Here is a 23,025-nt window from a genome sequence, read left to right as displayed (position 1 = left end):
TTCTTATATCTCGCTTTATAGGTGCGTGTTCTAAGGCATCCCGATCTCGCTTCGAAAAGTAATGAGCTTCCCTTTGAGTTATCATAAATGGTTTCTGTCCTGATTTCGTTTTTTTCCTCTTAAGTAGTTACTCATGGCAGGTTTCTTTTCCATTGCCGCCACCCATGAGATTAATTCAGCCTCTCTGACTTTCCGCTTGACCTTCCTTGTTGCTGTGTTGCCCACCCCATAGGCCGCATACTTGCTGGTAAGCTTCCTAGTTCTCTTCCTCCACTGTGAATCAATGTTTTGCCTGTACAGATACCTGAACACTCTCCCAGCCCATTTACTTTCTTCCATATTCCTCAGCCGTTCTTCATACTCAATTTTACTGCGAGCTTCCCTCACTTCAAAACTAGTCCAGCACATATCCCCCTGCACAGTTTCATTTGTAGTCTTCCCGTGAGCGCCCAATGCGAGGCGACCCACTGACCTTTGGTTCCCGTCGAGTCCTGATTGTACCCCTGATTTAAAGCAAACAACCGCATTTCCAAAAGTAAGTCCTGGAACCATTACCCCTTTCCACATACTTCGGAGGACCTCGTACCTATTGTATCCCCATAGCGCTCTGTGCTTCATTATGGCGGCATTTCTCTTCCCCTTGACTGTTATGGTTTTTTCCTGTGTTTCCATATATCCATTGCCTTCGTTTATCCATATACCAAGGTATTTATATTCTGTTACCCGAGGTATTTCTTGGCCCTGTATCTCCACTGTCTGTTCACTGTTTTCATAGAATACCATAACACCTGATTTTCTAACACTAAATTTCAAACCTAAATTGTTGCCTTCCTGTCCACAGATATTAGCCAGACGTTGCAAATCGCTTTGCTTGTTAGCTAGCAACACAATGTCGTCCGCATAAAATAAACTTGGGAGTTGCTGCTCTATTACTGTACCTGACTGTTTGTATGAGAGATTAAACCCGATATTACTTTTTTCCAGCGCCCTCTCCATCCTCACCATGTACATCATAAACAGCAGCGGGGATAAAGGGCACCCTTGCCTCAGTCCCTTGTTGATATGAACTTTCTCCGCGCTCCTCATCCCTTCCCATTCAACGCAAACGGTATTTTCTAGGTAAATCTCTCTAAAAAGCTGTATACAATCGTTACCTAAGCCTTCCCCTTCCAGAATATTCCACAAAATGTTGCGGTCTACGTTGTCGTAGGCTCCTGTAATGTCTAAAAAGGCCACATACAACGGTCTGCTTTCTGCTTTTGATATTTCAATACACTGAGTAAGAACAAACAAGTTATCGTCCAAACGCCTACCTATTCTGAAGCCATTCTGAAGCTCTCCCAAAATGTCATTATTCTCTGTCCATGCTTGAAGCTTTAATTTGATTGCCTGCATTGCTAGCCTGTATATTACCGATGTAATGGTCAACGGTCTATAGGAGTGAATTCTGTCTTTCTCCCCTTTACCTTTATAAATTAAATTCATTCTACTTTGTCGCCAACTGTCTGGTATTCGTCTATCTTTTAAAGTTTTTTCCACTGCGCTCACCAGAGCTTCCTTACTTTTTGGTCCTAGTTCATTTATCAGCTTAACGGGAACCTCGTCTAGCCCTGTGGCTGTGCGCTTAGGAATTTTCTCTTCCGCTTTCTTCCAGTTTAAATTTGTCAGAACCAGCTCCTTTTCCTGGGTCTCTTTCATGCTCTTTTTTTCCTCAAATACAACCTCGTCATTGCCTTGGAAAGATTCGGCTGTTATTTTTCAGATGTAATTTATTGCCGCTTCTCCTTCCAGTCTGCTTTCATCTTCGTCTAGGATATATTGTTGTATTGTTGTTGACTTCCTGCCTAATAATTTCATGTGGTTTCAAAATATTCTAGGTGCGGCCTTCTTTTTCTCACGTATTTCTGACAACCAACGTTCACTTTCACCTTTTAATTTTGCTTGCACCCGTATTTGAACCATAGACTTTTTCTCCCGGTATATTTCCCATTTACTAGTTACTTCATCCTGTGACAACTGCGCCTTCTTTGTCTGCCTGTGCTCTCGAGATGCTTTCTGTCGTTCGGCGATCGCTTCTCGTATCTCCTTGTTCCACCAGCTTTTTGGTTTCTTTTTTCCTTTCCAACGAACATGTTGTTTCTCTTTCCGTATTTCTGTCGTTATTACACTTAGAAGCTCACCATATTCTCACTCTTTACTTGGCCATTTGCCAAGTTCTTTTTCAACTCTAGTGATTGTATTTGCTATTTGTTCAGCGTTCAAATTTGGACTGGCCATTTTGCTCTCCTTGCTCTCTTTCCCAACTACATATCCCATTTTCAATATGATGCGTTCATGGTCACTCCCTATGCTGTTAAACCCTTCCTCATCGATGACCATTTCTCTCAACTTATCATGAATTCCTTCTGTCATAAGACAGTAATCAATGGTTGATTGCCGGTTTCCCGCGGCGGAGGTGAGCGCCACCTGGAGGTGTTGCATGGAACCGGGCGCATCGCTCCGTGGCCTTCGAGGTAGTCAGGTGCCGGCGTGCCCAAATGGGGGACGCCGCGACCTGTCTGTGAATGGTAGAAACGCTGGAAAAGGGGTTTGTTTGAGTTTTCGCTTAACATAATTTTGTTTTCTCGTATATTCAAATTACAGTACGACTTTATCATGTATGTAGGTTGTGTGCAAGTCGTACTTTACGATTTTTCGACTTATTTGGGCTCGAGAAATCCAATTAGTTCAACAACTTCCTTGCGTCAGATGGAGGACCTGTATATGCGTTGTTCGAATTTGGACGAAATGGACGCCGACGCAAGATTTTCTACGACATGGGCCCTTAATGCTGCGGCGTTAAAAAGGGCCTACCAAGAGTCTACGCTAAATAAGGCAAGGCCAACGCAAATGGACCTGGCAAAATGAGTGAACAATGGACCTGGCAGAAAGACAGACGGAGAGAAGGCACAAAGAAATAATCAACACTTCGTCACCGAATAATTTAAATCACCATGCTCGTCGAACCTGCCATGGTTGCTCAGTGGCTGTGATGTTAGGCTGCTCAGCACGAGGTCGCGGGATCGAATCCCGGCCACGGCGGCCGCATTTCGACGGGGCAAAATGCGATAACAGCCGTGTACTTAGATTTAGGTGCATTTAGGTTAAAAAACCCCAGGTGGTCGATACTTCCGGAGTGCCCCATAATCAGAAAGTGGTTTTGGCACGTAAAACCCCATAATTTAATTTTTGAGAAGTTTAAATTAATGCTCGTGGACTTTCTCTTCAGAGACGATGCTTGGTTAAACCTTTTTTGTTGCTGTTGGCTTACTATTTCACCTTTCTCTTGCTTTTCGCCGCAGAGGACCGCTACTCGCTTCTGGACAGTGGTGAATTGCTGGTGCACAATACAACGGCCGCAGACTCCGACCGCAGTTACCGTTGCCGAACGCGACATCGCCTCACAGGACACTTGGCTTCCAGCACCGTGGCGGGAAAAATATTTGTTTCTGGTAAGTGTCGCCACTTCTACTTCCAATTTGTTAACGTAACAGTGAATTTTGATTACAGGCACATATTTCGCAGTCCGCGCGCTCTGTTTAGAGTCAGCAATTTATTCGCAACTTTACGATACTTACTCGCCTTCCCTCATTTGGTCAGTGGGAAATGGTGCTTCGGTGGGGTTGTGATATTACAGTAGCTCAATACATGGTCAGTGGTGGCGGCAGATAATTGGACGCAGTTCATTTCTTTCTTTGAGTACCGATTCGCGCAAGACTGGTAAAGAACACGTAATTCATCACTTGAGTAAAGACTGTAATGCCTGTTCGGACGATATGCAGGTAAATAAATAACTAGATAAATAAGATTTTATCCGCCGGACGTACAAACGGTGCACCAGCTCATATTATTCGGAAAATGTAAAAAAAAAATATTTAATGTGGCATTGCTATTTTTTTTATCCTCGTTTTTTTTTTTCACCAATCGTTCGTGAGTCAAACAGGATACCAATCGAGATTGTGGCACTGCGGGCATCTTAATAAGAAATTGCAGTAGTATTTATTTCCAACTTTTTTAATTGAAGCACGTTTTCATGCCACATGATACATATCTTCCACATGAAATATCGTCTATATTAAGGGCATTTATCGCTTATATATTTTTGGGGGGCAATGTAACTCTTGAGCTCAAGGTAGATGCCTATCTTGTTCTGTGGGGGGAAAGAAGCCGCCGGACTTCGTCGTTGTGAAGTAATTGCATCCCCCCCCCCCCCCCGCCCACACACACACACACAAGGAATGACCAAGCAAAATAATGCATAGTTCTGTCAATCTCACGATTATTTTCATACTCAGCAACACACAAACGATGGAGATAGCTTTCTGCTTTAGAGACGTAAAGGAAGTTAACGCATTGTGTCTCAATTTGGACACCATTAAACTCTTTACTGGATAAATTTTCTATACTTTTTGAAAGAGGTGGACAATGCTTTGCTCACGCCAGACATACCTGAAAAATAAATTTTCTAAACGAACTTATGGTTTCGATATTTTGACCAGAAATCGTCGTGTATCAATGATGCAGCATGCTCAATTAGTGGTGTAATAGTGGTGTAACCTGCAAAAAATATGAAAGCTATATATTGAAAAAAAAAACTTTGATGCAATAAGCTGAGCATATATCTCGAAGCTCCAACAACTACATGTCTCATATAGTTTTTTTTTTTGTTTCATCCTTGATTTATTCAGTTACAGCCTGAATATATGCAAGCCAAATAATTTATCACACTTCTTTTATGTAACTTTTTTATTTTGTGTATACTTTGCGAGCTTGACGCAAGCAAAATGAATACTTTGTTCCTGTTCCTGCGAGAATTGTTGCTGTTCTTGTCTTTACATCTTCTGCATCTTTAAATGCTACATAAGCATCACAGCAATGGTGCTGATTAGTAGTATAGGCTGTAAAAACGACATATTTTGCCGCCGGTTTTATTTCCGGGTAAAAAAGCTGGTCTCTTCTCTCCTCCATAAAAGAACGCGGAATGCATGTTGTATCATAATGCAGGGATGTCACTGGATCGAAAACGAAAGCAAAAGAGAAACAAACCCAGTAGTTAAACAAAAATGTAAATAGTGGCCAATTATTCATATAAGCTTTGTAGCAAATTCAACGAGATCAACTCTACACCTGTGCGATCCATGGCAAACTTATACAGCAAGGTCTGTAATGCGGGAGTTCACACTTGGTAGCCGTAGGTCATGCGGCATTTAACTCTCCATGAATCTTGGTTGCGTGCGTATAGACAAATAGAGGTGCAGGACAATTTTTATTTTCTAATCTATAGGCAGTGATTCCACAAGGTAACTTTTTTATTTGTTTTGGATTTAGAGTGTCACAATAACCGGAAATTATGCATAATTTGCACTTTAACAATCAAAGTTCTAGAGCACGTCCAATTGATGACTTAAGCAAGGAACTTTGCAAGAAATTCAGCCGGTGTTGCTACTGCTTCCAAAAGCTTGAAGTTGTTTCATTAAAATTTATTTTTAGCTTTTGATGGCCGACGCTCCTTCGGCCCAGGATGCCGTTCGTTCCCGCTTGCTCGTTCTCGTGCCACATTGAAGAAGCTTTTAAACACGCTGGCATTCTTCATCTGATGCTGGTTGGGTCGCGCTTCAAGAACAAGAAAGTGAAACTCTTTACAAACAACTTCAAGTCATCAAAAAGATTACTTTTCATACATTTTACGAATAGTTTACAAATTCGATCTCTCCGATAATTCGACAAAATCTCGCAGTCCCGGACGAGTCAAATTAATGGGAGTCGACAGTATTTTCTTAAAGGTAACAACGAACATGGCAAGCACTCGATCCTTGCTGGAGAAGGAGGGGGTGGTGCAGCTGGCAAACGTTGTCTGTACTTGGAATAAATAGTGGTTATTGGGTTGGTGGCAGTTTATTTCGTTCTTGAAAACGAAGCAATACTGAAGCATTCACATTTCACTCCTCACAGACACATTGTTTCATGTCCATGCTTTCCTTCTGACATCGGTAATTTTTGAAAATGCGATTACGGCGTGGTAAGCAACTCGCGTAAATTTTGTAGCAGCAATAGTTCCAACGACGGCCACACCTCATTCCTCTGCTTGTAAATTGGCAGGCACAATATTTAGAAGGCTATGGACGCACAGATAGATTACTGAGCATGGAAAACTGAATTTAGCGATCCAAATTGCTCTTGGAGGACAGGGGACCCTCCTACGTGGCAGAGAACAAAAATGTACATGTATCTCGTGCCTCAGTCAGCCTTTTAACCATAGGTAAAATTCGACCTACATACGTGCATATGTGAACTGCTCTTATATATACTTGGAAGCAGCAGTTTTAATTATTAGTGGTACACCACCTTTCATCATCGCTTATGTTTCAGGGTATTAAAATCGGTGAACTTCCATTGTTAGAACAGGAAATGTCGAACGCACTCTGCAATGCTCTCGAATTATCTTCGCAGGAATCACCGAAACTCGCCGCTGCCAGCTGCCTCTGCGCCGTCAATGTTCGCGCCGAGAAACAGTTAGACATACACTCGCAATCAAGAAATAATCTGGCGCTATATACTGGGAGCTACGAGGCTTGTTCTGGCGCTATTATCTTAACGTACGCGCGCGAAACTTTCTGCCGGTTCACGACTTCTGGTATGAGACTAAATGCTCGTCCTAGCGTGGGCGCAGCTTCCGATAAGGGGCAGCACTAGCTCCTCCTAGCAGGCTGTTTCCGGCGCTGGGCAGTTCAATACCGCCAAGGACTTGCGCACCGTCTGCGCTGTTCCCTTAGGTTGATTTGGCGAGGAAGCGCCCAAGGGGACGTTGCAGCCGAGGCGCATAGCAGGGAAGTACGGGTAACGAACTAGCGACGGAAACCGCCCGGTATGCAAACTCGCAGCTACCAATGAGTCTTATCGCAGAAAGCTCAGCGTGTGTTACGGGAGGGAGGGTGGGGAGGGGTGGTTCAGTTGGCGGCGGCACTTAATTTCCATTGAACGTTAGTGCTGTACAAGACGCGTGCAAGTAACAATTTCAGATGACAACGCGAGATACTTTTTGTTTTCTTTAGAAGCTGACACGAAAACGTAATTAGATGCAGTGGTGCAACGTGCGAAACACAAAGTACTGCAGAAATAACTTGACCGATATTGCACAGAACGTGACGCAGGAAATTGCGGGCCCCTAAAAGCTGTCTGCAGAGCCGTTTGCTTGATTCCCATTTCGCTTGCCTATCCCCGCGTTCTTTCCAATACTTCAGAACCTCCGCGTATTATCTTGCCGTTTCAGCTGAAGTTAGAATAAAACTCTTCACATTCTATTCGAGGAACAAGAAAGCGTATAGGAATGCATGTACGGGCGTATCGCAATGTGCCATTAAAGGCTTGCAGGTCACTGCCTTTCGCACTGAGAGTCAGGCAATGTCCCCGTCATGCCAGCGCTCTAATTTAGTTAGAGAAAGTAACTCGGTGTTTCGCAAGGCATTCAGCGAATTTCAGTCATCGCGCCGCGCGTGCCGTCTCAGAGTGAACGTCTTTGGCAAGAAACCGCTGCGAAACGTGGCTTCATGTGAATGGCCGCAGCTGCAGCGATCGCTGCGTTTCGCGTCAACTATGGACGTGCGAGGAGTTCATTACGCCACCGCACCCTTTAGCGTCGCCATCCAAATAACTTATTCCAAGCGAGTGCATTCGAACAGGACCTCTCGGGGCTCGGAGTAGGACATTGACTGACTCCGGCATCGTTATCACGTAGCAAACGGAGAAATACACGACCCAGAAGTGAGCGAAACCTCGTTGTTTCGTTTTGTTCCAGCATCGTTGAATAGTCACAAAAAACAAAAAGAAACATAGGCTGAGAAGAAGCTCCCGCGTACGCAGCACTCCATTCCAAAGCAATCTGCGGCAGGACTCGCCTTCAGGGCGTTCGTTCAAACGAACAGTAGCGGTGCTTATAGCGTACGTGCTACTTTCAGGCGGGTCCCGAGTACGCTTTCAAACGAAACGTGGTTCGTTCTCTGAACAATCATAGCGGCGCGGCTGGGGCTCTGAAGTTGCGTTGTCGTTCATTATTCAGAAGCCCCGCCATCCTATAGCTGATGAAAGCGGGCGTTTCATTGCACTGCAATAGTGCACGTTTATATTTCGTGTAATTTCGACGCACTTCTTATGTCAGTGTGTCTGACGTGTTCTTGTAATGGTTTCATATTTGTTTAGTGGTGATGACGCAACCGATGGCTGCTAGTTATCGCAGTGCTGTGCAGTCAACGCGAAATAAATGAGCCCTGCAGTCATACTCACGCGTTCGAATGGACCCCACGAAACCTGCCGCTTATTGATTTTATCACACAGACAACCAAGTTGAGGCAATTCCTGCGCTCCCAATTTCCCTAGCGCACTAAAAGATAATAAGAGCAAAAAGCTTCTGAGGCCCCAATGCAGGCATTTTATCATTCTCCTGGTACCTGCGACAAGCTCGTTTTCTTCTACCGAAGGTTAGGACTTTCACGTGCGGCAGGCCACTCGAGGCACTTTGCCTGTATTTGCGGGCGTCAAATACGCTCGGAAAAGCAATTTAATGTAGCACGTATTGAGCAACGGACAGCTGTATTGGGAGTTTTGCATGCTACTCTACAAATTTTCTCATTGACACGTTTCGTCTAATCATAATATTCGCGAAGTTGATTAGGTAATCCAGAATCGGCATGTTATAGGGCGGAATGCAAAAAAAATAACCTCAGCATCACCAACTGCGGCAAACAACATTACCTTGATTCCGTCCACCTACGTGGCATTTGAATATTCTTAATGCTTGACTAAAGTTACGTGGGACACCCTCTATGTGTTGTCGCCGAATGCTGCCAGTTGTACTGACCGACAATTCTCTGACGAAGGTATGTGGTTGCACAGACGGAAGATTGAGGAAGACTACAGAGACTTTTCGATTGAAACGCATGGTTGAAATAAATGTTGTTTTTTCCTTCCGCGAAGAAGTAACAGCTATCGAAATCGGCAGTAGCAGCCGGTGCAGAGTTCCGACTTTTTCTGAAAGTTAAACTACTAATTGTAGAGGAAAATCAGTGTTGTGGCCATTGAAGGCATAATATCACGGACAACCACGTTTTCGTTTACGATAGTTTTAGTTACGGGGTGAAAGCACATCTACGATGTCTGTGCGAGACATTCAAACACTAACTGATACTGCCCTTTGGTATTGACAGGGTAAAATATGCAAGAGCGTCGACGTTCGGCGTGGCGTATTGGTTTAGCACTGTGCTTGTGATCTTCAGCGTCACAAGATATATATATATATATATATATATATATATTTCGCAATATCCAGCGCCTTCCTGTGTTCCCCGCCAGCACAGCGCTCCAGCATCCAGCGCGCGACGTTGGGCCCGCAATGGGGCATTGCAATGGCAAATGCGTACTGGGTACTCGGTTTCGCATTGGGGACAATATTACCACTTGCTTACCCTAAATTCCTCGTGAAGGGTTATACATAAACCGGGAGCAACAGCGTATGTGCAATAACATATTGCCAAAAAATAAGATAGAAGAATCCGTACGTCGCATTTAAATCTACGAAACAGAATGGAATCGAATAAACAATTTAATTCGGAGTGCAAATGTGGTACACGTGATGTTATTATTAGCGTGCTCTAAAAATATGTTGGTAACTCGGGCCGCCCCGATCTTCTAAATTAAGTAGAAACTGAGAGCAATGTGCTGGCGGGTTATATTACTCTGGATGCTTCCAAAAGAGCTAGACATTTCTAGACTTGGCCAAGCTATCCAGGCTTGCCGGACATCCATCGTCCAAGCCCTAAGTGACTGAGGACGACCTTCCACATGCTGGATATGCTACATTGTTAAGTATGAGCATATTTTATGTGGGCAACAAACACCAACAAAAGCACTGACACGTCTAAAAATACGAGGCACACCTACCTTTCAGGCCGCGTGTGATGCACCGCCAAGATAGCGCAGTCAGCCTCCTAAGCATGCGACCGCTCGCAGTCGCTGCTGGGAAGACTTCCACTGTGAAAGGTAGCTTGCCGCATATGTAGTTTACGAGTGCAGTTGGTATATCGCACGCAATCGTCCAACTGACTGAGCCTGTGAAATCTGCTGATTTTGACACAACGTATATATAGCAAGGCTCTCTGTCTCCTGGATACTCGAACGAGGGTGATCAGAGGACTTCCTTCGAAGCATATTGAGAATCATACAAGCTTTATACGAAGTTGGACAAATTCACAAGCATTTCCCCTCTGCCTATATACAAATCTCTATGTGGGCCTTCATACCGACAGAGGAGCACAAGGGCTTTCTGTATTAGACACCTGCCGTCACGCGTCACCGAGCAGTGCGGTCACTAGTTTGCGCAGATGAATTGCCATTAAGCTGTGTATTGTTCTTTTTTTTTAAATCGCCTCACAGTGAACATATTGAGAAATAAAGTGGCTCGACTACTCCATTATGTTACATTCCATAGCGAATTATAAAGAAGCCATCGATAATAGAAAACAAAAAAAGACGCAGTTTCGCCAGAAAGGCGCAGCATCGATTGTAATAGCAAGTTAGCGGACAACTATATACACGAAGTACGGATTGTAGTTTATCGGCTGTGTAAACTTGCAAACATTCGGTTACTATCTAAATTAACAAGCGTGGTGTCAGCGCGCACAAGTAATCGTGAAGACATCGCACTCGATGACCGCGGACACCCACTGTCAGAACGCTGGCGTGAGGAAGCGCGAACTGGGCGGTGAGAATACAGTAGTCGCAAAGCTACAAACCGTCGGCTCACCTAAACTTTGCCCTCCAAGCAGGTCGCTTTCAAGATAAGACCGCGCGTTGCTCCCGAAGTACAATACCCCCCCCCCCCCCCTACCTCCCCTGCCCACGATTCCGTTCGGACGACGGAATATGGCGCGCTTCATCCCCACATTGACCACATTCCTCCCTTGAGCACGCGAGATTGAGTCGCGATCGTTGGTTGTGTGCGATCACGAAATGCGCAGTTGCTGCCGGAGGCCAACGCCACCCGACCCCCTTCCTCCCTCACATCGCCCCACGGCCTTTCGCGCGCCTGGTTGAGCGATCGTCGGCTCCCCTCACGCGCTTTCACTCCCACATACAGCATACGGCGCGCTGCGACGGTGCTGTCGCCCTGGGACGTTACACGAAACATCGCGCCGACTCCTCCGTCGACGCCGACCGAAAGAAGAGGCACCTTGAGTGTCCATGTAATTGCTATCGCAAAAAAAAAAATAATATTGTTAATATGATAATCAAGATACTCATAATAAATGTAATGATCATGCCAGAGGTCACTCGATATCTAAACTATTTCGTCGCCCACTACACGATGTACCATAGACTTCGAAGCGTTTAGCATTTGGTGCTGGAGTATACCACGTACTAACTTGCAGAGTAGACCCGAAAACACAAGTCATGTTGAGCCCACAGTACAGACCGTTAAGCTCGGGCTGGAATCTTTCTTATGTAATACTTTAAGATTCAGCGCGTGTGTGAATGCACATTCTACGAAGATATTGTACTCAATGTAGGAAAGCGCGCGCGCTCGTTCTTTGACATAGAACGTGAACTTTTTTTTTCTCATATGCGTGCTCGGTGGCTCCCGTTCGTATTTCCCAGAGCACAGAACCTGTTTGCTCTTCTGAACGCTTTGTACTCAAGCAATTGTTAGATTTATTATTAGGTTTTCGTAAAGAGTATTACTTGCTCCCAGTTTGTTGTAGCGAAGTGTTTTTTTGCCTAGTCGGAGCGAAGGTCGAAAGCGAGGTAGTCCAAGGTCACATAGTTCGTAACCGATGCGCGCACCCCCCCTGCAGTGTGTCAGAAAGGAGCGAAAACAAAAACGAAGAACGAAAAAAAAAACGCTATTTTTGACCGGAGCGAAAACATAACCGAAACGTTATTTGCTATTTTGTTGCGGAGTAAAACCGACATATCATTTATCGGTTGTGAGTCAAAGGGAAAGTCTGCAATCCGAAATAAACTGACGTCAGGGAACGTCAGAATTATTAGCGCGTATGCCAGCGGTCCGCATAAGCTCCTATCTCAGGCAGGGACAGTGCGAGCGATAGCTAGTCTAGCGCTCCACTAATCTAAGGCTATCGCTCGGCGCACTAGCAGATCGGCATCGTAGCAAAACCCGGGGCTTGAGCGCTGAAGAGCTTAACGTTTCGTTTTCTACGAGTTGAACGCTTTGTTACTTAAGTTTTATAGTTTGTTTGTGTACTTTAAGGTTCGTTTTATCGGAACAACAATTTCGCCTTGCGGTGAATACACTCGATGACGTGCTGCTTCTCAGATCATGCTCACTGCCTTGACTAAAGGTACTGACCATGTTATTGGAATTCATAATTTACTTATTGAGAAAAATAAATGTTTTTATTGTTACTTCACTTCAGTATTTTCGCATGCGAACGAAAACTGTTATGCACCGTTACGGATCCTCTTTTCTTTTCTTTTGTTCCGGAGCAGAACCGGAAGGTAACTTTTTTAAAGGGGAAAGAAACAAAAGCCATAACAAAAAACATTTCGTTTCGACACACTGCCCACACGCACCCACTTGCTGGCTGCTTTTGGCTCGGTCCTACTTTTTTTTTTCGCGCATGTGCGCGCTCTCTCACACGCCCACTCACGCACTACTAGTGGCTTGGTGCCTCCTTTCCTTAGTAGGCTCTTCTGCATGGGTGTGCGCCCCACAAAGAGGCGTGGATCTGTGCTCGGTCGCGCTATGCTGCGCGTTGACCTCTACTTGCAGATACAACAATAAGCCCTCGACAGTATCAAACAGAAGTAGAGCGTAAGGGAGCAAAGGCTATGCACAGACTACAGAGGAATGCAATGAGTTCCGAAGTGGCGAGGTAGGAGGCGAAGCGACGGGCGGACGAGATATGCGGAGCCGTGGAGTGCGAGCATCAAGGTTTGCGTGGCCGAAGAACAGCGGCACGCCAGGCGAACGGCCACTGAAGAGACCACCGAGACCAAGCGGTGCCGACTGGATGATCTGTACGTGCGGAACGCAAAAGCGTACCTTCAAAATCGGCTTGTCGGAGGCGAATTTGATGCAGTGTGTACCGTCCGCGACTGCCTCTGGCTCCGATCATACGTCGTCAGGGTGTCGTAGAACGTGCATGTGGCGGTCCTCAAGCGAGCATTTCCTCAAAAAAGAAGGGATTTCGCTCGGGTTTGGGCCATGTGCAGAGGTCAAATGTTCGCATTGACTTAAGAAATCATCAAACATTGCTCCTGCCCTAGTTTTTTTCGAGCGCAGCTCTTAGGTGCCCATTGATGTGGCGGCTTCGGCGTCGGCTTTGTCCCTCGCAACAGAGCGAACGAGCGCAGCCAAGGATGAAAGAGCGAACGCGGGGCGCAGCGGGAGATGGAAGACTGCGGTAGCGAACAGAGACCGAGGAGGAAAGCGGAGGAGGAGGGTATGGCGAAAGCGTGAAAAGAAAAACAGTGCCGCGCAAGACTGGCTTTGCGGCGACGATGGCTACGAGATGGCGCCGAATTAGCACCCGTCTTCCGTATGGAAACAAAGCGCTGATTGAGCGGAGGTTTGTCTGCGACGGCTGCCGCGAATTGCGCCACGCGTCTGCCACGCGCCGCCTCTCGCAATCTCCCGATTAACGTCGCAGTCGCACCAAACTTCGCTCCGTTTGTGACGTGCCACAGTAGAGAGAATGTCCACGCCAGCCAATACATCGCAAAATGAAAACATGTATGCAGCAGCGGTCAAATGTCGCATCAGAGAGTATCCTAACGTGGGCAATTTTTTGTTTGCTCCAGCATCACATTGTGGTAAACCAGTCGGAGTAAGTGACTCGCTATGTTCCGCAACAAATCACGAACGCGCTTCTTGAAGGTTCTCCTATTTTGGTAATATATATTCAAGCCCAACCACAATTAAGGAAACACGTCTCATAAGTATGTCTTATGATGACGGCTGGTATATGTAGGGCGATGAGGGAACCTGTGCTGGAATTTTATCAGTATGGTCAGCGTAAGTGGTATTTCAAAGTCGTCGCTTGATACTTTTGTGTTCTATGATATATGTGTCATATGCGGCGAGGGGGGTGGCGCCGCCAACATCATTCTAATCGCTCCATTTTGATATGCATTCTCAGTACAGGGTTGTATCCCTGTGAACGCCTCCGTGAAGTTGAAAAACTTAGTGGTTAAGATCGTCGAGGTGACCACATCGGTTATGAACGTCACGTGACTAAACCAAAACTTGAACACATAAACACAACTCGTGCTTCTGACTGCTGCAACTGTCGCCCGGTGGGATGGAGCTAGATCCACATGAGAAGCGACGCACGGAAATAGGAAAGCATTATCAGTGAAGATGTGCATTCTTTCTGGAAGGGTTATTTGAAATGAATTACCCTTTCTCGGTGGAGTCAAACGTGCAAATCAACGCGTGGCTAATACAGAACCATGCGTATCGTGTCTATCCCTACGCTGCCATCCCGGTTAAGGCATGGTCTACGAGCATCTTGAATGCAGGGGCCAGTGGAATGAGCTTAGATATATTTTCCGCTAATCGCGAGTACAAGCGTCTACATTGTCTTATGGTCTATAAGGACAAAAGCGGCTTCCGGCTTACTGTATGTTACGTTGCGTATCCTTGCCATTTTGTCTTTCTTGACTATTTTTGTGCAAGTATTTCTATAAAATTAGAAGACACACCGGCGGCAGCCTGCAATGATGACGCTTCTCTGGGCACATAATTTTTGAACTTTTCTTATGATGAATAAATGAAAGCTACCGATGAGAATATTGCATTCAAAACCAGAAGTTACCTTACAGAGTTTTGAAGTCAGCACAAAGCTCACGATGCCAATGCGCCTCCGAAACTTTATCGCTGCACTTGCTGCGAATCTTTGGGCGAACCAATACAGCCGTGGTTTGAAAGAAATTATTATCTTCAAATCGGTAATTTGTTTCCTTTACGGCTGCTTTGAAATATTGACCACATTTGACAGAAAGATGTACTTTCTAGACTGTTATCCTTAAACCTGACACAGCGCACTGTTACTTAGCTGGTTTGTCAAGAAAAAAAATTTAAATCGCCTTTGTCAAGTCTCGCTCCGTAAGTAGTGCTTAGCCTGGCGGCTACGAAGTTACCTTATCGCTTCCGTCTTCCCTAGTACAAGATAGTACGTACATCCTCTGAGATTGGAGTTCATTAGTCGCTGAGAAGTGAAATGTGAACATCATGAAGGTCACACACGAAAACAAACTTTCATTTTCTTGTGGAAATGCAACCAAACAAGAACAATCGGACCAAATGTCGAACAATCAGGACCAATAGATGCAAGCTTGCAATATTTTCGTAAATTCAAAACAACAGTAAACCGAAAATCTTTCTTTTGTTAAGCGAAGGGAAAACGCAGGTCACCATAGATGGTGCTGCCTATATGCGAAATGGTTCAGGATTCCGAAAGGAGCCTGCTTCTTTTATTGTTACGTACGCATGTGCTGGCTATGGACATACCAAGGTGCATCTTCATCCTTGGACGTTTAAGATGGTTCTCTTTTGCAGACGCCCATGCCGTGACCCAAGTGAAAGTGACGCTCAGCCTTTCCGATGTGTTAACGACAGTGGGAGCTCACGTCGACTTGCCTTGCGTGTCTCACGGATATCCACTTCCTCGCTACACGTAAGCGCTTCAAAGTATTACCTCAAGACACGATGACGTGCAAGATTCATGGTTGGGTTAGCTACAAGAACACTGCACGATATTTGTTACAGGAGACATTCGATTGGTTCCTATCGCGGTTCAATTCGGTTTGCAGCGATGTGGATCCCTTTTGAGAGTGGTTCCTGAAAAATTCCTGCCTCAGCTGATCGTTCAGCTGCACCCAAAGCAAAGAGAGAAGCCGCGTGATTAAGATATGCTCTATGATCTCTGTCGCGCTACCACCTTCAAGGTGAGAGCGCTACTGTGTGCTCTGAGCTGGAGCGGGGCGCACTGAATGATCTAGAGAAGTGTGTTCTGAGTGCTCCAATTTTGTTCTGCTGAATTTAAACCACTCCACGAAACTGTTCCAGAACGATCAAACGCGACCAGTCGAATGTGCTATGTCTTCAAATTTAAATTAACAGTAATTTTAGTAAAAAAGCACTGCTAGCTACGTAATGTTTACGTCCACGGGTGGCTTATGCGCTTACGCTTACGAAATTGCCGAGGCGAACTAGATTCACCAAACCCTAACAAATAAATATCCTTAAATATATAATTTACTGTCGCGATTGTGGTATATGTTTTTATTTGAAACAATAGGACAATCGTATTTGGTACAGACAAATTCGCTTTATTTAATTTTAATTGAGCGCTACTGTTGCCAGCTACTCATCAAATTTGTGTCCCATGCAGCTAATTTCGCATTTAAGGGCATCGTCCTCTAGACAAGTTCAATGCCGCATTTTTGCGTAGAATATTGCATGCGGCATATCGTGTATAAAGCGGTCGAAGCTGATAATGGCTGCGCTCTTATTATCGGCGGGTGAAAACAAGCAACGACTGAGTCGTTTTCCATTTCCCTCACGTTGACATTTCCTCGCGGTTTGGCGTTGGGTCTTGATCAACGCCCCGTGAATGCGAAATTTGTAGCCTGACAAACTTGCTGATGAATATCTCGGAACAGAAGCTATCCACGAAAATCCAAGAAAGTGAAGTTGCCACCAAATACGGTTGTGTCGACGTTTGAAATATTACGATATACCACGCTCATGATTAAAGCAAGTTAAGATATCTTTGCTGATTATTGGTTTGATAACTAATAGTTCGCGAGACTTGTGACCAGCAGAGCGCATAAATCACTCGTGCATGCAGAAATTGCGTTCTAGCATTGCGTTTTTAATAACAATACTGTTGGTTTAGCTTTCAAAAGTTTGTATAATATATAGAGTAATTCTTTACTTTCCTCTCTACACCTTTGGAATCATCGCAAATATGCCAACCTTCGTGTTTGCAGGTGGTACCACGAAGACCGCAGCGGCAGGCGTTTTGCCGTCGCTGAGTCTGACCGGCTGCAGTTCACCAACGGGGTTCTCAGCATCCTCGGCGTCAATGTTCTGGACACAGGCCGATACACCTGCGTGGCCAGGAACAGCGCAGGAGAGCAGACGATTCAAACCGTGCTGTCGGTTGCAGGTGCGTACAACAGGGGCCTGCCATCCCGACATCGTATTGACAATAATGTAGCTTGTTGGAGCTATAGTGGAGTCAAGCTATTAAGCTTCAACATAGAAGTGTTGACAATGATTTGCTCTCCTTCGACAGGGGGCATGATTGCAGTGTCGGTATTGAAATCTTCGCAACACGCACAGATGTAGCCGATGCGTAGTTGCACCGCCGACTCTGATAATCGAACAATAAGTAGCACTAGGGTCAAATAAAAGTGTATGTATGTCCGCCGCCATGACTTGGTGACAACACGGCGTTCTGCTGCTGAGAGCGAAGTCGAGGGTTCGATTTCCTGCTGAGGATGGCCGCATTTCTACGGAGGCAGAATGCGAAGGCGTCCGCGTGTTGACCGTTGGTGCCCCGGATAAAGAGACAAGGTGATTACGATAAATCCGGTGGCCAAATCGGCGGCGTCCCTCATAGATGATTGCGTGTCTTCAGGATGGTAAACCTCACAATTTAATTAAGCTGCAGCATCGTAAAATAGTACCTCCTCCCAGGGCTTTCGGGAACTAAGTAACTTGTATCGCAGCCTGAAGGGACGCTATCTATGTATAAATAACCTACTCTTAGTTCATTTATAGTGATAGATATATGAAGCGTCCTGCGATCATCGGTGAGAAATGGGTTACAGGTACAGTTAGCCTTCGTTTACCGCTTACAGAATTATTAGGCTTTCACTGCTAACCAAGCTGTCAGCACTCTCCGCATTGTTGTATAATATAACGTCGTCGAATGCGCAGTGGTTCGGTGCCATTGCTTCCTTTCTTTGTTGTCACGCTGCCTTCCCAAACAATGTTTATTTTATTCCGTACTTAAAAAAACGATGCACCTAAAGTAAGCCGACGTTGCCCTCCGGAGGTTGGCGTAAATAGCGTACAATTTTTATTAACACGTGCGAGGCCGAAAAATTCGGCACGCCGAGTAAGCTACATTAAAGATTTCAACGTCCCCGAAGGTAGCACTCGAGGACGTTCTTACTAACTGAATATTCGTGTCCGCTAATTGGCGTCATATAACTTGCAGGGATATAGCTGGGATATAGGATCTTCTGGTTATAATCCCTTTGGTAAATAAGGATCATACATGATCAACGGCACAAGCTCGGCGCTATATTGTGTCCTATACCAAGACAAATATAAAAGAAAGCAGAAGCCGCACTTACCGCTGATCCTATAAGCGTCGCAGTCATAGTCCTGTCTTTACACTGACTTTAGTGACAAAATTATGACTCGATGCCAAAATACAAGGCACGGACTGGAAGGTGTTATTACGCATATGAATACCGACATCTGTGTCGCTTGCTTCCGATTTAGCGTGGCAATTTTAATGTATTAGCACGCTTAGGGGATATCAAGGACTTTCTACGCTCGTGTGTAACCGTTCTCCCACCTACCTGGGTTACAGGGTGATCAGTGGTCGAACAGGTAGCGCATAGGGTTGTGCTGAAGTGACAGAGTTCAAAACCAACCATCGGACTCACTTGGGTCACTGTATATGTGGCAACGTATACATACGGGCCACTCTTCATAAGATCTCTTTCCCGCTAACATGGGTCACTGTAGACGCGACACCTTCGCAGGTTCCACTGCTCAAAGAACTTCCCTGACGCCAACTTGGGTCACTGAGTATTTGCCAGTAGTCGTGTGGCGCTCTTCAACGAACCTCTTGGAAGTAAATTTCGGTAACGAAGTATGTGCCATTGGGAATGTGCCACAGGGAACGTGCCACCGTCTGATCACGAAAAATATCCCTGAAATATTTTCGATGCTAAGCGGAATCAAACCCGGGCACGTCACAGAGGTACCTCATGGACAGCAACTCAACGCATTAGCAGGCTCCGCCACAAGTGCACTGTTATGTGCCGCTTTTCAATGAACGGCTTCTAAGCCAACGCTTTCGCGAGCTGCGGCACGAATGCACTGAACGTGTGCGGCTCTTCAATGAACCTCTTGGCAACATTGGTCACTGAGCATCTGCCACTGAGTGATTGGCATGGAGGGAGCGATGTTCAGTGCTCCCATGCGCCGGTGCGCCAGTCTTCTTGTCTCGAAAGCCATGCGCGGACTTTTCGTGAGTGCCACTAGATGGCGCAGTGTGTCCAGAAATAAGCGCGAGAGGGGAACCCGGCTGCCGCATGAAGGCCAGAATACATGGAGCGAATATGCGACGAATAGTCGGCGTTCGACGCCCGGCGGCGTACGCGCGACGCGCGGCGGCGGAGAAAACGTTGTTCGCCGCCGATCCAGCTGGCTCAGAAAAGTTCGTCGGGCGGCGACGACACCGGAAGCGGCAAACGAGCGGCGCCCCAAAGCGAGCCAATCAGGTCTCACTATCCGCCCCGACTTCCGGCTAGGCTTCCCCGCTTGTACGTGTATCCCGATCCCGCTCTATCTCTCGCGCCGGTCTCCCGCTTTTCGTATTCATGGCATCCAAAGCGGCGCGGCTGGAATTTAACAAGTTAATAACAGCCATGGTTAGACAAGCTCACGTGCGCTACTTTCGGGTCTGCTTGCTTCGGCCGCGCGCGCGTTGAGCCACAGAACACAGCCGCGGAGTTGGAGGAGCCGAAAGTTGTTTGCCAGAACGCATAGCATCGCCGCTTTCTTTAAACTACATCGGGGCATGAATGTCTCAAACACATAAAAAAGACTAGAAATCATTTCTAAACAAAATTTTACGCGTTTTTAGAGTGTTCCGTAATTCAAAAGCGATAATATTTGTCGTTAAAGTTTTTTTTTTGTCATGTATTCCAGTACAGCGCATTTGCCTCGTCTAGCCACACTGATAACAACGCAGCGACTCGCCGGCGGCGGCCGGCCTGTCTTCGCTCCATGTAGCGCAGCCCGACGAACATACGGCGTCGCGCCGCGGCAGATTTTCTGCCGCCCGAACTTCGTCGTGAAAGTTCGCTCCATGTATTCTGGCCTTGACGCGTTTCTCAGCGTTCGCGCGCACCGGGGCGCCATGCATTTCGGAGGGCACCTGGTTGCAGGCTTTGCGGTGTCAGTGACAAATGACGGGGAGCGTTCTTAGTGAAGCGCGAAAGAGCCTGCTGGAGTGAAAATCTCATGAATAACTTGTTTCGATGGCTGCAGTACGTTGTGTTGTGATTTTTATTGAATGCTAACGCATTACTGTCGATAGTCATCCTAAGAGGGTTTTTGCCGCTAAATCATTTCTCGGTGTTTTTCTTAGAAGACTGTACGAACCTTTCTTGCACGCATGGACTTACGCGCCCAGTATTCGACACATCGCTACGCGGTGGTTAGGTTAGCTTATGCACGGAACCCACTCAAAGCGGCAACAAATGGGTCGTCTTCGAAACGCCTTTTGCGATTGTTTGGGTTACGACAATATTTTCGCATTGAGCGAGTGGCTGCTTCAAATAAGTATCACTAAAGCTTGGTTTGCCTGCGGTAGATATAATATTTAATCCCTGCCTAACACTCTTCAAATAAGTAGGAAAGTAACCACAAGTGCGTGCATATGTTAAACAAAAGTGGAGTCCACCTTGACTGTAATCTCCTAGCCTCCTGTTTAGTTAGTTGAGTTGGTAGAGTGAGTTAAACAAAAAGGGTTCGTTGCAGGAGGCCTAGAGTTTCTCGCTCGCCTGAGTTTCCTCGACGGTAGTCAGTGAACAAAGATAGCTCGCCACGCGCCCAAGCCGAATACAATAAAATGTCGAGTTCAAACCAGGTATGCCAACACGAGCTTACCGACCACACGCCGCTTCCTGGTTTCGAACACAGAAGACTGGGTAACGTTACACGCCAGCGGCGCTTGTTATCATCGCGATATTACTATAGCGCAATACCGTGACTGCTCTCTACATACTTGGTGGAAGCCGCTTGCCAAGCCTTTCCAGGGCGCGTCATGGGTATGTCTGCTCTTTCAGACATTATATGTCTATCCATCACCGAGTGCGAACAGTGCAGATATGGCACATCCTCACGCCAACCCTATCCCTTCTTTTAAATACGCTAAAGGATAACAGTTTTAATGACATATTACAACAGGTAGTGCAGTAGCTGGCACAGTAAACAACGGAAAAATGGCACCGACGGTTTGACTTGTTACCCTTTTTAGGCCACCCGTGATGTCTCGCCCAAGTGGCGATAACCCAAGTGTGTACCTGAATAAGCCGATGAAACTGTAGGCACACCAAGGGGTTCAAATTTATGTTTTGACACGATTCCCTCATTCAACTGAGGGCGTCGCCAGAGCTCGCGAAGTTTCTGAAGTTTGCCAAGCTCACGCATCGCTGCATAACACCTCACCACAATTTTTTTCTTAAACTGCGAAGCAAGCTTCCTTTCTTAGAAACCCGTTGGCGGTTTGTAACATCGTTTACTCTATACCTAAATTATAATTTTCTCCCTTTCCCGGCTTGCCTCCGGTGAATTGATTTACTATGTTTGCAACCACACGAATATTGCCGATGAAGTGGAACTAGAAGCCTACACTTGCTAACTGTCCAGTCTGCAATCACTATAGACGTAGTTCTTTCTCCTAAAAACCTATCTATGACTCCATATTTTTCCGAACAACGGCACTTTGGGAAATGACAAAGCAACACTGAGATTTTCTTGTCTTGAGATTTTCAGTTGGTACACAATGGAAGTGTGTTTAGCAGCGATGACTGGTTTTTCAGATATTACAGGGGACAGCTATTGGCGGGAGTATCTCTTAAGTAAATAGTTTAATTAAATTATTGCCTTTTACGTTCGAAAATGATTATTTGATGATTAAGCGCCCCGTAGTGGGGGACTCGGAGTTAATTTCTACCAGGTGGGGTTCCTTAAAGGGACACTAAAGGTTAACATTAAGTCAACGTGGACTGCTGAAATACCATCCCAGAAACCTCGAAACGCTTGTTTCATGCGAAGAAGAGACTTATTTTAAGAGAAAATGCGTTCTGAAGCGTGCGCATACCTCTAGCGTGGTTCAAATCGCCCGCCCTCCATGAGGAGTGGTGCCGTCATGGTCTCATAGTGACGTTGCGCCGTCGGTGAGTAAAACGGCGCCCGCAGACGGCGCTACGGCTTTTCTGCGCAAAACGCAAACGCGCGGCCAGAAACAGAGCCAAGACCGAGCCGACAGCAGCGCGAAAGCGGCACTATGGTGGCTAGCGGAAGTGAAAACGCGCGACGATAAGCTGGTTTTTTTTATTTTATAACACCAACTTCGGTGTTAGTTGCAATGAACGACCCTGACAACGACACATTGACTCGCGATGCTGGGCTGGACTTCAGCCATTTTGAGCACTGATGAACGTGACCTGCTGCTGAGGGCTGGCGCTGCCGGCGTCGTGGCGTACTACTACGACGGCAACTGTATGTCATGGCTGTACATATTCGCACATTTGTAGCTTTTCCTTCGTGAGAACCAAGTGCCGCGCTCACCGCCCCGTCTTCGACCTGCAGTTGTTCTTGCGCTTTGGAGAATGCAGGCAAGACCGACGGAACAGCGCTATGGCAAAGCATTGCTTTGAAAGGAACTCCACACGACTTCATTAAGTCGGCGTTGAACTCATAATCCTCTGGATGAAAGTTCAGCGAGCATACTATGCGATTTTTCGGCTCTTTGCCAATGCGCTGTGGCAGAGGTACAGCACTTAACCACTTCGAACGTAGAGGTTCACTCATTGGCACACAGTGATAAGTAACGTTGGATTCGCCGCTGCAACTGCCCTTGGCCAAGTTCCGCGGACCATCCGCGCATCCCACGACATCACATGGACGTGGCATTCTCGCTGCTTGTTCCA

At 46.1% G+C, this 23,025-nt stretch overlaps 1 protein-coding gene across 2 annotated transcripts in view; it reads left to right on the top strand.

Moving 5' to 3' along the window:
- The window catches only part of LOC126537828 (cell adhesion molecule Dscam1-like), a 192,729-nt gene that overhangs the window by 87,466 nt on the left and 82,238 nt on the right, over positions 1-23,025 (top strand). For both annotated transcript variants that reach the window (XM_055074467.2, XM_050184906.3), the window contains exons 5-7: positions 3,342-3,491; positions 15,611-15,728; positions 17,047-17,225. In XM_055074467.2, coding sequence (XP_054930442.2) covers positions 3,342-3,491; positions 15,611-15,728; positions 17,047-17,225 — 447 coding nt within the window. The remainder of the gene's footprint in view (positions 1-3,341; positions 3,492-15,610; positions 15,729-17,046; positions 17,226-23,025) is intronic.

This window comes from Dermacentor andersoni, chromosome 4, assembly GCF_023375885.2.
Source record: "Dermacentor andersoni chromosome 4, qqDerAnde1_hic_scaffold, whole genome shotgun sequence".
NCBI classification, from domain to species: domain Eukaryota; kingdom Metazoa; phylum Arthropoda; class Arachnida; order Ixodida; family Ixodidae; genus Dermacentor; species Dermacentor andersoni.
Note: the sequence above shows the minus strand (reverse complement) of the source record. Positions and strands in the feature narration are given on the sequence as shown.